This window comes from Rhopalosiphum padi, chromosome 1, assembly GCF_020882245.1.
Source record: "Rhopalosiphum padi isolate XX-2018 chromosome 1, ASM2088224v1, whole genome shotgun sequence".
In the NCBI taxonomy this organism is placed as follows: domain Eukaryota; kingdom Metazoa; phylum Arthropoda; class Insecta; order Hemiptera; family Aphididae; genus Rhopalosiphum; species Rhopalosiphum padi.
Window position 1 is genome coordinate 12,532,493 of NC_083597.1, and position 17,120 is coordinate 12,549,612.

At 26.2% G+C, this 17,120-nt stretch overlaps 1 protein-coding gene and 1 long non-coding RNA gene across 4 annotated transcripts; one reads left to right on the plus strand and one right to left on the minus strand.

Annotated features, from left to right (window-relative positions):
* The first annotated feature begins 837 nt into the window (after positions 1 to 837).
* On the plus strand, positions 838 to 3,037 carry LOC132932271 (uncharacterized). Its single transcript, XR_009662840.1, has 3 exons — positions 838 to 1,067; positions 1,498 to 1,605; positions 1,674 to 3,037. It is a non-coding gene; the product is annotated as an uncharacterized LOC132932271 (long non-coding RNA).
* Positions 3,038 to 3,710: 673 nt separating this feature from the next.
* Positions 3,711 to 12,630, minus strand: LOC132917890 (biorientation of chromosomes in cell division protein 1-like 1). 3 transcript variants are annotated; one of them, XM_060978872.1, is made up of 8 exons: positions 12,476 to 12,630; positions 12,215 to 12,386; positions 11,701 to 11,828; positions 10,952 to 11,103; positions 7,529 to 7,603; positions 5,197 to 7,458; positions 5,007 to 5,121; positions 3,715 to 4,310 (listed from the first exon to the last, which is right to left on the minus strand). In XM_060978872.1, the coding sequence occupies exons 2-7, from the start codon at positions 12,335 to 12,337 to the stop codon at positions 5,081 to 5,083; spliced, it is 2,781 nt and encodes a 926-aa protein (XP_060834855.1). In that variant the 5' UTR covers positions 12,338 to 12,386; positions 12,476 to 12,630; the 3' UTR covers positions 3,715 to 4,310; positions 5,007 to 5,080. The 3 variants fall into 3 exon arrangements, with proteins under 3 accessions (XP_060834856.1, XP_060834855.1, XP_060834854.1); XM_060978871.1 differs by having other exon boundaries at positions 3,716 to 4,310; positions 12,215 to 12,630; XM_060978873.1 differs by lacking the exons at positions 10,952 to 11,103; positions 11,701 to 11,828; positions 12,215 to 12,386; positions 12,476 to 12,630 and adding an exon at positions 10,030 to 10,293 and having other exon boundaries at positions 3,711 to 4,310.
* Positions 12,631 to 17,120: the final 4,490 nt, after the last annotated feature.

Sequence of the window (17,120 nt, forward strand, 5' to 3'; positions counted from 1 at the left end):
TTATAATCATAACAACAATTATATAATAATATTTATTGTTAAAAATAAATGTATTAATATTAAAATTTCGGAAATCAAATAGTTGAATTTATTTGAACAACAGTTGTGGGAGTTACTCCTCCCATTATCCTTATTTTTTTATTGCTATACCTTCACTTAGTTCACTTCATCTTCTTTATTTAATAGATGAAATTAAATATTCAATTTTAATGACTACAATTTTTGGTTAGGTATTAATGATTCTGATCTTATGAATACTCAAATAGTTAGATTTATCATCTTTAGATTATTATTACTATTTTTGTTACTATATTTGTTTTTTTTAAAGTATAAAATAAACATTTTAAATACAGAATAGCCAATAGGTACCTATAGTTGAATTAAAAATGACAGAAGACAGAACCAGAAGCCACCGAATATACGTGTACGTCATATTAATATAATAAAACAACCACACACACACAACACAACCCAATGTATCGAATTACCGTGACCTGCTCTTAATAAGTTTTTTAGTTTAAAGGAATGGACTCAAAGGGCAATTACATCACTACTTGTGTTTTATGTAGAAAGTCAATAAAATCGTCTAAAACTAAGTCTTATAATTTTAAAACACACTGGAATTTACGATATCGAGTTGGGTTATAGTTATACAATATGTATATATTATGTTTTGTTTATATATCATATTATGTCACTCGGTAATTTCGATATCCGATTCAGATTCCAGCGATAATATTATAAGCACAGAACAATTTATAAGTCATTATATTATCCATATGTCCGATCGACATTTTATCATTTTTCCAGTGTTACTGTGTTAGTGACCAGTCACCAGTGTGCCGCACGCCGCGTGCTGTCGCAGCGGAGTATCAAATTATTTTAAGAGTTTCAACTTTTTATGTCCTTTATCTTTATGATGTTTTTTCTCTTACATTTATTTAAATAATCAATTTGATTTGGTAATAGTTTTTTTTATTTTCACTTGGATCCAAATTTTGTTCAACATTTAATTTTTAATCCTCTTTCATCTACTTTTATTACAGCTGATTTTTGGTGTTCTTCAGGTATTTCAACATTATTTACAGACTAATATAACTATATAGTAATTTTACATCTTTACATGGTAACCTTTCAACTCGAGCGGTACAAACTGCAATATATGTTTTTCTTGCGTGTAATTACAGAATATAACAATCCTATAATATTTGTAACCAATTGACTAATTGAATTTGTTCATTAATATTTATTGTTTTATCGTGACTGAAATTAAAAATTTATCCTTACACCTCGACTACACATATAACTATATAACTATAAAAACTAATAAACTTAGAAAACAGACAATATAGAGTACAAGATGTTTAATAGGTATATAATCTTGTATGTTTTATTATACTTTTACATTTAATGTAGATTGCATTCATTGATATACCTAATTAAGTATATCTAGCTATCCTAACCTAACACTTAATTTAACCTTTTTTTTACTGCTAGAAATTTTACCAGTGGAGAATATTGGAATTGTTCATAGTAATATAGTCAAAAAAGAGGATTTTTCAGTTTTGAAGACATCAATTATGCTGCTTTATTCGATGAAGACAGGTAATACTTAAAAAAATGGACATGTAATAGTAGAGAAAAATAATCATATTAATTTTATTTTCACTTAGATTTGCTGAATTCTATAGATTTTTTAATGAGGGTTTGAAATCATCAAAGCTGGTTTCCCAATTATGAAAAAAATTTACTTACGTTAAAATACAGATCTACCTTCCAATGCATTAGATGAACGACTATTCAATTTTGGAAAGGATGTATTAAGAAACAAAATATCATGAATGACTGATGATAATTTTGAACATAAATTGTTATTAAAGTATAATAATAATAGTATAATACAATGATTTGATAGGTATTAAGATTAGTAGTTAATTAATAATTATGTAAATATTTTTTTGATCTCATACAAGGACTTGATTGAGTACCAAAAGACTGGTTATATTTTACTTTTTTGTTTTATTAATTTAAAGAAATATTGTTTAGTTTATTTGTTATATCTATACATAATTAAAAAATGTTTAGTAAATTACAATTCTATTTAATTTCCAATCTCATTACAGTATCAAACCCCTTTCAGTGACCGAATGTAAAATCCGTACTAACTACCAATTTTCAATAAAACGTTTATTTGTTTAGTTTTGTTACAAAAATACATGAGATACATTAAATAAACTTGTCTACCGAATATACAAGAAAATAATGGTAGGTATTAACAAATAATGTCCAAGTACTCAAGTAACATCTAAATAAATCAAGAAAATTAAAAAAAAAAAAAAAATGTAGTGAAAAAGTAGTACGCTTCATAAGTGTTAGAAATAGCGCACTACATTTAAAGAGTAGCTTTAGCTATAACGAGCTATTTTTTTTTGAGGGGAGTAGCAATAGCGTTAGCATGCTACAAAAAAACAGTAGCGTCCCGACCACTGTGTATACTTAATATTTTAATAGAACATTTTTAACTAGATATTACCAACATTAGATGGTGGAATTTTATTAATTTTAACATTCCTAAATTAATTAGTTTTGGGCTATGTAAATATTTAATGACTTAAATGGGATCTAATGTGATTTTTATAAGCAGAATAAAATCAAATAAAATATATTACTTGTAATTTGTCAGCAAAAAATGTCTTGGTATTCTATACTCTATTCGCTGTAAGTTAACCCACTTGCACGCATTCATACTGAGCCACCGGGTTTGTTAAGATAATCAAATCGCTATGTAAACACCAGGTACGGTGATTATCACCACTAGCACTCCGAAGACTTGGCAGCCTGCGTGGCTGCAACCAGTTTTTGTTGAGCAAGTGGGTCAACTTACGGCGAATAGAGTATAGATATATTCACATTTTACCTGCAAAATACTTAGATATTAGCATTGACTATAAATACTATAATAATTTATGATCATTGATATTAGGTACTGAAGTTATATAAATATGATATAATTTATTTTTATTTTACACATATTTACTTAGTTTTAACTGTCATATTAAATGTTAAAAAATCTGAGTATAATATAATAATATGATAGTAATAATAATAAATATAAAAATATAATATAACATTATTATAACTAGGTATTTATAAGCAGATACATACATGAATCATCAAAATAAATATAAAATTGATAATTGTATTTTATATTCAAGCTTAACCTTACAGAAAATTTTCTTAGTGTTTTTTGAATGAGATCTGTTCTTGTATTATCAAAAATCTTTAAGAAATCACAATGGTCAATGAATAATAAATAGTCAACTATTAATGATATTGTTATTTTATAATTTAATGAGAAAAGAAAATTAATTCCATAACAATATTGTTAAATAAATAATAATTTGAAAAAAGTAAATAATTTAAATATAAAAATGATAGTAAACACATATTATATAATATTTACAAACACCAACTATATATTTTATTTCAAAATTAATAAATAAATTGACAAGTTACAAGTATTTACATATTATTAAATGATACATACAAGTATAAAAAAATGATTAAAAATGTGCTTAATTTATTATAAAAAATTATATAATCAAAATGATCAAAACAATAAAATTATTTTAGAGAATCCAATTGTATTTTAAAACAATAGGTATTATTAAAAGGCAGTGTATATGTTTATTTTAAAGTACTTGATATTTACTGAGTATTTGCATTTAATAGTTGATTGTTGACTTATAATTAATGTAATTTATAATGAAGAAATTGTTAACTAATTTAAAAAAATTAAAGTTGTTCATATACTTCATCTAGTGTAATTAACATAAAAAAAAGATTAAAGAAAACGGTATACATGTTTAATTTAAATTTAATGAATAATCATTTTATTTAGATGTAATTAGATAGTATGACATTAAATATAATAATAAATAAAATTAAACACTTTTACAATATAATAAAATTAAAAAACAATTTTTTAAATGAGTTAACAAAAATTAAATATTTTATTATTTAATGATATACAATGTTTGTAATGTATTAAATTATACAACAAGTCAAAATTAAATAAGTAAACAAAGAGTGAGAAGGCATAGATGTAAAAATATTTCACATATTATTCATCTTGTTTTTATTTAATTATTAAATTTACTATTTCAAGCTGTAAAATATTCAATAATAAGTTTATTATTTTTGTTAATTGTAATGAAAAGGTAAGGAATAATCACACAACCATATTTGAAATAAGTTCAGAGTTCTGTTTGTTGACCATACATATTAAACAAGAATACTTCTTTTTGACCCTAAGTAAAAAAAAAAAAAGAGAAAATAATTTACACATTGAAATAATAATTAAAAATTTAATCCATTATTTATAGACCATGCACTTCTAGCAGTTCTAGTTTATTGCTTTAGCCATACGTGTCATGTGTGTTTGCTCCTGTTCAATATAGAGAGCTATTTAAAGACTGTTGAATGGCAAAACTACTGCAGAGAATTTAAATGAATTATTTTTTCATTTTGCAGAATTTTTTAAACTGATTAGCCAATTTTCATATAAGCATTGATTTCACAAACTCACAGTATTACCAGTTTGTAGGATATGATACTTAAGCACAAAACCAAATGAACCAAGATATTTATTACTTCTTTGAATTAATAGTTTTGAGATAGAGCCATATAAAAATAGATTATAGATCTAGGAATTATAAACAATTTTCAATAGTGGGGAGAAATGAGACAATCCAGTAAAAGTGATATTTAAATCCTCTATGGATGATTTCAAAGTTAAATAACCCACATTCAGAAAATTAATAGTCTGATATTCCTGATTATATTTACCTAGATGATTTAAAAGGTAATTTTTAATTCTCTTCAATTAATTTAAGTTATTTATGTTTTATAAACAATAAAATAAATAATTTTAAATATTATAAAAATGTCAGATTAATTACAATTGATTTAAACAAATAACTGTATTTTTTAAAGATATTTCGTACCTTATTTACAATTATTTTTGATGAAAAAAAATCGAAGACATGATTCTTGTTAAATATTATTTTTTTACTGTTAATCATATGGGCACCTGTGAAGAGTCAGACACACGTTTAGCATCTGAAAAAAATACATTACAATTGATAATAGTAAATCTAGATTACGACAATTCTATTTAATAGTAGATATACTCACTATTACATCTATAATCCATTAATCTTTCAAGTTTTACCTTTACAGGTAAAAGTTTATACTTCATTTCTTGTTGAAGAACCCAATTGTCATGATTGTGATTATTATTTACAGTAGGACAATCTTTTTTAGTATCATTTATTGGTTTACTGTAGATCTCTTTTGATGTTGTAACATTATCATTGTTACTTTTATATAAATATTCTGCCATAACTTCATTAAACGTGTTTCCATTCTGGATTCCATTCCTACCAAACTTAACATTTTCTTGATGATTATCTACATTGTTTTGTTTTTTGGCAAGTTCGAGCTGTTGTATAACATATTTATGTCCAATACTCAGTTGAGCGTCTTCTTCAGAGAATCCAATAAAGTCTGAACTAGATTTACTATCTTTCAACTTGATAAGCTCAGCATAAACAATATCTCGATGTTTACATGGATGAGTTTCTACACTGTTAAAACCTTTGAATCCATCAATAATCACATCATGATTATTAATCTTTACTTGTAAGGTATTGATCACATTTTTTAATAGTTTATAGTTTTTACACGGAATAGTTTCTGCTTCAGAAAATCCTTTGAAAGAGTAATGTGATTTGTCATCATCCAATACTTTTACACTATTATTTTCTATTTTCTCATGTAATATTTGTTTGGATAAGGTATTTGCTGAATCATTAATTTTTATGTCCGTATCATTGTTAGATTTTTGTTCTAATTTTTCACACATTATATTTATTGATACATTATCAATAACAGGTACACTAACTTCATTACTTTCAATATCAACAGAACAAACTTTCTCAAACAAATGGCCAACAGGGCTTGATACACTTTTTACAGTATTTTGTAATTGTGATGTTTTTAAATTCTTTGATTTTAATCGAGAATTGTCTTTAATATTATCATTATTACTAGATGGTAGAATTTTCTTTTGATCAACATTTTCTATTTTAGGCATTTTTAAGGTTTTAGAAATGGGAGAAGAATTTTCTGTTATAATTTTACCATGAGAACTTTCATAAGAAATTGAACTCATTGATAATAAAACATTTGCTGCATCTTGTTCGTCATTTGTTATATCAGAACTTTGAAAATCATTCCATTCAGGTTTTTCTGATTTATTTTTTTCAACATTTTTATTATTGATGGGTAATTTTTTTTTTGCCGGTTGAGAAACTTTAAGCCTTTTAGAATCATTATGGTTGCTTTTATGAATTGAGCAAGTAGAATACTTTGTCAAAGATTTATTTTTAGAATTATTAATGTCAATACTACTAGAAATCTTTGATGAAGATTTGTCTTTAGATTTATCAGTAATGGTAGAGCTACCAGTATTTTTTGATAAAGACTTGTTTTTAAATTTATCAACAGTTTTAATAGAATTCTTTGACAAAGATTTATCTTTAGACTTATCAACAACGTCAGTACTAGTATTATCTTTTCTACTATTATTATGATTACTGGATGATGACTTAGTTTTGTCAGATAAAGAACTTTTATTTTTGTGTAAAGTACTTTTTTGTTTTGAAGATCCTCCTGCATTACTTTCATCATCACTTTGATTATTGTTCAATAATTTAGGCTCTTTACAAAGACTAGACAATTTTTTTTTATCTTCAAGAGAACGTTTAGTTCTTTTTGTATCTGTTTGGTTACTTTTATGACTAGAACTATTAGAATTAGAATTTGTTGACAAAAATGATTTATCCTTAGACTTATCAACCATGTCTTTAGCTTTATTAACAATATCTTTAGGCTTACTAATATCTTTAGATTTGTCAATAACATCTTTAGCCTTATTAATAATATCCTTAGATTTCTCAACAATATCTTTAGGCTTACTAATATCTTTAGATTTGTCAATAACATCTTTAGCCTTACTAATATCTTTAAATTTATCAAAAATATCTTTAGGTTTACTAATATCTTTAAATTTGTCAACAATATCTTTAAATTTACTAACACCTTTAGATTTATTAGCTACCTTTTTAGATTTATTTACAACTTCTTTACAACTATTATCTTTTTTATTACTTTTATGATTAGTAGAGGACTTAGACTTGTAAGATGCAGAAGTTTTATCTATAAGTTGACTACTTTTTTGTTTTAAAGATCTTCCAGTATCATTTTCATCATCAGTTCGATTACTATTCAATAATTTGGGCTCTTTACAAAGACTAGAAGATTTTTCTTTTTTGTATGATCTTAAGTCTTTTCTATCATCTTTTTGTGTTTTATCACAAGGTATATTATCAGCACCTGGGATAAAATCTAAATAAAGTTATGAATTTTATTATAACTACTAGTACATAAGTAAAAATGAACTTGCCTATTTTGGGATGGAAAACAGTACTATTTTCAATGTTAGATACATTTATTGAATCCATACTAGATTCTTTAAAACCTAAAAACAATAAATGTGATTAATATAGTTGTACTATTTCTTTAATTTATAATACAATTTAAATTTTAACATAATAATTTATTATTGTAATAAATAATGATTGAAAACAATATTTAATTTATAATTTTTGGGTATGTAATTATCCAAACTAAAATACAGTAGAACTCCAATTATCCAAACGCCTATCAACCGGGCGAGAAAAGGTTAAGTATTGTATAAAATAAATAATGTGCCAAGTCAGTTATTTATTTTTTTTCTTTTAAAATATGTTTTTCTATTTATTGTTTATTATATTATTATATATTCTTTTTCAGTTAAATAATATAATTAAATTATTTGTTTATTTTAACTAATTTAAAATTATTTTACATACATATTAATAATAAATACATACATACAATATATTCATACAATTATATAACTTTTATATGTCATATGTTAATCGTCTGGATAATTAGAGTTTTACTATACTTAAATTATATTTCTTAAATTTTAATGTTAAAAAATTAAAATAATAAAAAATAAAAACAATATATTATTATGTTTATTATGAATTATGATTAATAATAACTTTTAAGAGGATATTACATTTTACCCACATATATTGTCTCCGTCTTATAGAAAATTTATGTTTAATAGGACTTATTTTATGTTATTAGCTTTAATATTAAAATGAATTGATGACTGATGTATTATAACAATTAAAATTAAGAATATTATTTATGTTCGTATGTTAGCTTTCTTAAAATTTTAATTTATAATTAAGATATATAAATATCTACACAAATATAATAATTTAAAAATTAAAATATCGTAAAAACCCAGTAAACAAACACCGACTATATTCTTACTTTTAAGTTTTATACAAAAAATAGATCAATTCATTATAATAAAGCAAATAACATAAAATTAGCCCGATGAAAGAAAATTCACTATGTTGTACATTTGGCGCCAAATACATAATATGTCAAGTGGATCAATGGATTCATTTCTTTTTATTAGAGGTAAAATTTGGGTGGGTAGGCTGTAAATCGTTAAGTTAGTAATTACTATAAACTATATTTTTTACACTTGGTATGGACAAGATAATTTAACCCAATTCAGCAAACTCCAATCAAAATTATATACATTATAGAAATCGTAAATATAAATATAATTGTTAGAACAAATTTATATTTTGTATAAAATGAACTTCAAACGCTTACAAAAAAAATATTGTGATCTTGCATTTTTAATATTTTTTTATTGCTTTATAAGAACATATTATGATTGTAGACCCTGATAATAATGATATATTAAAGTTACAATCTTCTTTTATTTACAAACAAGTTTTATTATAAATAATAATAAAAAAATTATTAACTTGTTTACGGCCATATGTCTGTGACATGAGCCTTTGCTTAGATTAGTATCACGTACAGAGCCAGATTAACATAGGTGCAAAAAGAACTTTTGCTCCAGGGCGGCGCATATAACTTTTGTAATACAAATATTAAATATTGAGCACATGTTTTTTTTCAATGTTAAATCGAGTAATATTATATTTTAAAATATTCAATTAAAAGCTATAGCACTGAATAATGTACCCACAAAATTACATTGCATTAAATGATAAATTTGGATTTTTATTAAATATTGAAAACGAGTGATTAGATAACATTCGAAAAAAAAAGTAGCAACCTAGTTGAATTTTATAATATAGATTTAGAAAGTGAATTGAGAGAAGAATTAATACAATTTAAAAGTATAATGGCAAATATTTCAGCTGAAAATAAGAAATCATTTATTGTATTGCATAAAACTTTAACACGTTGACTGCCACATGGCCGCCGGCGGTCATTCAATTGGTATTTGTTTTACGCCAAGAATATTTTTCAATGTATTCTTAATTTGTATACCCAAATATTTAAAAAAAAACAGAAAAATAGAAAAAAAAACGTATTAAATCAAAAAAAAATTGTAATAATTCCTGCTACGCCACGGTCCTTATTTTAGTGCATTATTGTAGCGCCATAGAAAAGTTAATAATATAAAACCAAATGCATTTATGGTCGCCGGCGGTCATATGGCGTGGTAGTAATGATGAACTATGGGCGCCGGCGGTCACAAATGCATAAAATTTGAGAATTACCACCGATGATGACCGCCGATGGTTTGATGACCGCCGGCGGCCATGTGGCAATCAACGTGTTAATAACATCATCATTAGAAACATAATTTCCTAACATAGAAATTATTTAAGTGGGAGGAACTTGTAAATAAAATTGCTACAGTCTAATCGGGGAAAAAAGATATTTGTTAAACATGGGTATTGGGTTTTTTTCTTTATATTATATTGTAATAAATTTACTTTAATTATTATAATGAGTGTATATGAATTAAAGATTTTAATAATTTGGCATTTTAAGCTTGTAATAGTTACTTACGTAATAATATAAGGTACCAATTGTATTTTTATTCAATTGTTTAACAGATTCATATAAATATATAATATTACATGAAATACATATTATGTTGTTTTAACAACTTCTTGATAAGAAATACATATCAAATATATATTGCTGCAAGATGGCTCTGGTCACATATATTGTAATGTATGACAATTTCATAAAATAAAATATAATATTTGTTATATGTATTTAACCCTTTATGGTGTGTATACAAATTTATTTATTGTTAGAGTACAATACTTTAAAAAGTAGCTATGGCTAATCAAGATATAAAACTTTTATTATTAAGGTAAGTGGTATAGGGTGGGTATATTGAATAGATAATTTTATTTTTCTCTATTTAAGTTGATAAGGTTTGGTGTCTCTGATAAATACAATACATAGTATGGGTATGCCATCCTCTTGAAATTTTTAACATAATAAATTATAACCAGGTCTTTAACACATTCAGTAATTTTCAAGTTGTTACAAAATAAGTTAAAAAAAAGAAATATTATAATTTATAACACGTCATCATCAAGTTGTCATTACAACGTAACAATCATAATACTATTTTCGTATATGAGCATGTATAAAGTATTGTCCAAACAGTAAATACTAAATAGGTACCATAACTTGGTCTAGGTATGTCGTAGTTATTTAATACTTATTAAAATTATTTTTATTCTATAGGGATACAATTAAAATTATTAAAAGTACTAAGACATTAATTAATGATTGAGTGTAGAGAAGATGTGTATAATTTAATCATACTGTATTATTTGTATGTATATTGTATATATTTTGTCATGGCTAAATTTATGATCATGCCTGAAAGACAATATGTGCAGGCTAATGTTCTTTGAATGACATGTCTACATACTAAGCCATAAATTATAAAATATAATGATAGACATACTGTTAAGTTCAATTGGAGGAGCATCATTTTTAATTCCCAAGTATTCATCAACAGCAACTGATATTTTAGGTTCAAAAATACTTAGTGTACGAGGCGCAAGTATTTGAATAAGTATTCTATCAGCTCCTTCTTCAATATCTTGAATCTCATGTCTAAAAGTACATATTTATTTATAATAGACATATTGTTTCTTTGATAGAAATTTAAATTAATGAAGATCAAGTAAATATAATACCATATAAATATACAAAATTAATCTGGCATTTAGACTGATTACCAAATATAGTTGTGCTCTTTAAGGTTATGGTTGTTACATGGAAGCTTACTAAAAAACTCTAATAATTAATTTTTGTGAACAATAGTGATATGCTGATTTATTTAAATAATTAATCACTTAGACAATATGCTAATTTGAAATGTTTTTAAATAATTATTTTGTAAGTATAGTTGTTGAACACAGCAAGGCAATTTTTTTTGAAAAAAAAGTAGGCGGTGGGGTATATGCTTGTTAACTTTATGTGATTTCAAAATTCCTCACACAGTTACACGCTACTGCTTATTATGCAAAGCAAATATTTAACAAATGAAGAACTGATTAGACTATTTTAATGATTTTATTTATTGTAACTTTAATTATCACAATTTAAAAAGAAAACAAAGAATGTTTTTTTTTCATTTTCAACATTTCAAGACTATTAATCAATTATAAAACAAGTGAAAAATATCAATTTAAAATTATAAATACATACCCATCAAGTAAATGTTTTCGAAGTTGTTCTCGAACAGTGGTTTTATTTAATTCGGGAGTATATTTTAGTTTGCTCAAAAATTTGTTGACATTTGATTCTATTCGCTGTTTCCAGTTTTGGTAAGTTGGCTGTATGAACAAAGAACAGATAATTATCAATGCCATACAATAATTTTATAATATAAAAATTAGTTATTAAACCATATAAGTAGGTATACAAAGTAGGACAATTATATATTTAATAAACCATTTCACATATTTCACAAACAAAATCCAATAAAATATTTAACTTTATTAGAATACAATGTATTAAATTGGTTTTTGTGATTCTAATATCAATAATATAAGTATATTTTATCTTAATTAATAATTATAGTACTATTTTATAATTTAAAAATAATTAGCAAAACAATTTTTACAATATTAATTAGTTATAGTAGTTAATATAGTAAGGTAATAAATTCTAAATTTAAAAGCGAACATTATAAAACATTTTAACTGTTAAAATATTATACCTTGGCATCAATATCAGTAACACAATGTCTACGGATTTCATCGAATGTGCCATTAGACTTCAATGTTTCAAGTAGCATAAACACAATATCATCGAAACCTAACATATCGTTTTTCCGCTCCATCGTTGAATCATAGGTATTTGAACGTTATTTTATTATTGTTCAATTAACACTATAATCATTGAACAAATTAACGTAAAAAAACAAAAATTAAATTAAATGTTAATCATGAATTCATGAATTATTTAAATTAGTTACTACATTGTTAACATAAATTGGTTTAAGATCCATAGATTACTATATTTTTACAGGTCTCCAGCACGTAGCAATAAGCCAATAACATAAGAATAAGAGTCAAAAACCGTTTAACGTCACTATATAAATATAGTAACCATGATATTATTATAACGATTGTTATTAACTATCGCCAGCACTATCAAATGCACATGGTCACTGGTCAGCATAAGATGGAACCACAGATATAAATACGTAAATATATTTACGTTTTATATTATATCTGTAGATGGAACCAAAACCAATGAAATACGAGTATTTTTTGCGGCAAATTTTGTATTATAACTAGGTACCTTAGATATAGTTATATCATGATAGTAATATTATAGTAACTAACAACTATTAACTAGTGAAAAAAGAATTGAACATACTATTCAGTTAATACAGTTAATACAGATATTATTTTTCTTCTTTTTCTCTTATTATATAAAACGTAAATATCGACATCCGCGAGGGCGCTATATGATCTGGCATTGAGAATGCGCTGCGCGCGACCAATTGAAAACTTTCGTCACGGCGGAGCCACTCTGATAGATAAGCAACTTTACCAAATAATCGGTTTCCAATTAGTATTAGTAAGTGTTTCTTGTTTATTCTTAGACTTTATACTAAAAGGTGAAATGACTACGACTATTCCAAATAAGTCTGGAAAAATGTACGACCAAAACGTGTCTGGTCTGGTGCAGGTATGTCACGTGATCTACCGGTTGTCTAATCGCCGTCCGATCATGGCGAGTGCAGATAGTATTAATAGATGTTTGGGAACAAATGCAATTTAGTTCCCATATGATTTTTTCGACTTTTTTCTTCCCAAAATATACGTTTTAAAGCACTGAATACAAAAGTCTAATTCAAAAATTCTCGCAAATCATTATTTTGGAAGTTATATCTTTTCAAAGTTTACGATTTTACGCATTTACGCATGCATGAGTGAAACGCTGTATACTTTGCTTTCCTACGTTTTCGTATTGGATTGTCATTTGTCGCCTCTTGGCTCTTATAAATTATGTTATTTTATCTTGTTATAATATTATTATCTAAAGTAGTTTTGATGAAAAATTTAGATTATACTTAGATTATTATATTTTACGACTTTCAAAAAGCAATAAAACTGATAAATAATGTTTTATTTTCGTGAATAAATCCTTCATAATAATAAAACAAATTAACACAATATCACAACTCGATATCATAATATCCCAGTGACATAGCCAGGGCCTGAGGGGGCTGTAGCCACCCCCCAAATATCAAGAAAATTTAAAAATTATTTTAATTTTTAATGGTCTATGAAAATAATCGCTACAAAAATCTTAAATTGTACTTTACAAAAGTTGATCAGCACTCCCCGAAAAAAAATCCTGGCTACGCCACTGCAATATCCCTAAGCAGTGACTACGCGTGTATCAACACTCGTCGCTACGCTCCTCGGCGCCGTCGCTCTGCTCCGCTAATCGAAAATATCCCTCAACTTGTTATGCAAAACCACCTCATATAAGTCACAGGGTAAAAACTAAATATGTATTAATAACCATTAATATTAATACGAAAACGTAGGAAAGCAAAGTATACAGCGTTTCGTGCATGCAGGCTAAACTACAGGGTAAACTTTGGAAAGAAAGAATTTCCAAAATAATGATTTGCGAGAATTTTTGAGGAAGACTTTTGTATTCAGTGCTCTAAAACACACATTTTGGGAAGAAAAAAATCGAGTGGGAACTAAACTGCATTTATACCGATGTTTGTTATGACCATAGAGCATAGACCCTAAATCGAACTATCTAAGGGTGCAAGCGGTCAGTTGTATAATGAATGTATCACATTATCACATATTCATAAATATTTTTAAATATCCATGTTACAGACCTTTTACAGATAAAACTGGGCCTTTTGTAATTGTCTTTAAAATTACCTTTTATTATGTCCTCATATTTTTCTTAAAATTATGTCAACTCATCTTCGTAAATACTTAGGTCAGTGTCATCAACCTTTTCATGAAAACTGGAGTGTTTGTCGAGTTGGACGACACTGGTTTTGCTTTTTTATTTGTAGAGTCGGTTCTGTGTTATTTTTTGTTCAAAATCTGGGGGGTAATGAATTTCATCAGTGACAAAACGTACAAAGTTTTTTGTGGTAACTATTGTTCCGAAGAATCTTCAATGATTCTTTTTTTTAACGTGACCTTAATTATTTAGGGAAAGACCGTAGGGGTCATCAACTAATTTTAATGAAATTACCATACTGGCTGCGGTCCCTAACAGTTTTAATAATTTACACACGTTAATAAATACATTTTTTCTTTTAATTAGTATTTACTATTTATAATTTATATTAATTTATTTATGCATTTGTTCAATACAGATTAATTTAATTTTTTTGTCGTAATATAAATTCTATTTGAGACACTTATATAATTTTTATTTATTTATAATATAACAATTTTAAAATTTACTCCACGGATAAGGGTCCGTAAAAAAAGTGTTCGCGGTTCGCCAGTTGGTGACCCCTGATTTAGGGCGATCAATTTATGGTCTCGTTGTTTGTAAATGTTTAAATGATGTACCTATGTGTTTGTGCCTGGATTGTATTTTTATGATTTATCCTCCGGCGGTACTGATCTCTCGTGAGCCGGAGTATAGTAAAATTATATTGTTAAGCCGTAGTACTCCACCACTACCACTCAGTCACCGGTCGTTGCACACTCACACAGTCACACGTATACACATTAATTATTATTTTTATATTTTAATATTGTCATTTGTGAATTATATAATCTTAAAATTACGACGACGCTATCGGCCGCCGCCGTTTCACTGGTGTGCGAAATTTAACACAACCGCCCGTTTTGTTGTTCTTCACCCGTCGTCTAGAAAAAGTTCGTTCAAAATAAGTTTGTTTTATTCTTTATAAACCGCCGATCTGCCGTTTTTTACTATTTTTTTGCGATATATATATATTATGAGCGCTAATCACCGTTATTGTATTAACTGTGTGCGCGAATCGCCGCGGCATTATTTAATTATACTTATATTAATATATATATATTCCTATTGTCAATTAATAAATTATTATTATCTTACTTGCGCGAATCGCCGTTTTGTTTAAATTGTCATTATTTTTTATATTCTATTATTATATTTATACAACGTGGGCGTGAATCGTCATATTTGTTATATACATTAGTATAGGTATATACTAAATAACTACTTGAATATTATAGTAGTTACAAGTTTACAACTTGTAAAATTGAGTCAAACAAAATTCATCTCTTCATTACTAAACACAATAACTTTAATTTATATTTATGAAATGTAAGTAAAAAATAATCATTCATTTACAAAGGTATGTAATATTAAATAGTAATAAAGAAATTGTCATTTTTGTACATCATTGTTCATATAGTTGTTGAAGGTCTGTGATTAAAAATTTTCTTACATAGGGTACATAAAAAAATATTTGACATTATTCTTAAAACATTAATATATATTAATATAATAATATATTATATTATGCTATATGATACAAAAATATTTATATTTTATTTAAATAACCTCATTGATTGCTGGAAAAACCTTAGCCCATGTAAAAAAAATATTTGCCCCACTCTGGCCCACTGGAAAAAATTCTAATGCCGTGCTTGGTTATCGATTCTCAGAAGCTAGTACAAACTACAGTAATTTATTTTTAAACTCCCATTATATGATAATGTTTTCATAATATTTATTAGTGTTAATATAGGGAACACAATTTTTATTTTTTTCAATATTATACTACAATATACATTATAGTCATTAATCTGTCCATCGAGAGAACGCGCAACCCCCCGCGTCACCATGCGTTCATGCTATCAAAAATGGTATGGCTGGATTTCATTGGGGAATGCGCAGAAAAACTGATTTTAGTCGGTCTGTGGTGGGTTCTCTCACCGGACAAAGTATAAATAAAAATTTGAAATTTGATATTAAACTTATAAATTAGTAATTAATGATAATTATAGAAAGGGGCGATCGCCCCATCTCCACTATCTACGAGCCGCCACTGCCTATGCTAGAATTTTCTAGTAGCGCCTCAAATCTATCAAATGTCTACATATAGTATATTTTATCATGGTATAGAGTCTATACTAACGAATAGGTACAACTTATAAACAATATTTTCAAAATTTTCATTTTTCATTCGCGTATGAGTCATCTGATGGTGGAATAAACATTTTCCGTTTATGTTAAATTGTACTACAAGGAATTCTACACTAGGAACCGTTTTAAATTTTTTCAAAAAATTATTATTTAAAATTTTTTTTTATTATTATTTGTGTATTTGATCTACGATCTTTTTAAAAAAATCTAAATACTACGTTTTCGAAAAATGAAAATTGTACAAAGTATGTAGCTCGTTACGAAGATAAATTTAATACCTAACGTCTTTCGTCCTGTCTCTAGCGGTTTTTCCAGAAAACAGCTCATTTACAAAATATTTTTCAATTAACGATATTAAAATACATAAATTTGGTAATATAATGGGAATTTTTATATTGCAGTGTTGGTACATCTGCATTTTTGGTCGGCTCCAATCACGGACTATCTTAATCCTTAGCTCCAATTTATGCGTTTAGTCC

Bases quoted from the DNA above. Each gene is read 5' to 3' on its own strand.
- LOC132917890 (XM_060978872.1), bottom strand. From the start codon at position 12,337: ATGGAGCGGAAAAACGATATGTTAGGTTTCGATGATATTGTGTTTATG. The intron at 11,104-11,700 runs GTATGTATTTAT...ATGTACTTTTAG, and splicing joins CGAAAACATTTACTTGATGG to ACATGAGATTCAAGATATTG. The intron at 5,122-5,196 runs GTGAGTATATCT...TATTTTTTTCAG, and splicing joins AATGGATTATAGATGTAATA to ATGCTAAACGTGTGTCTGAC.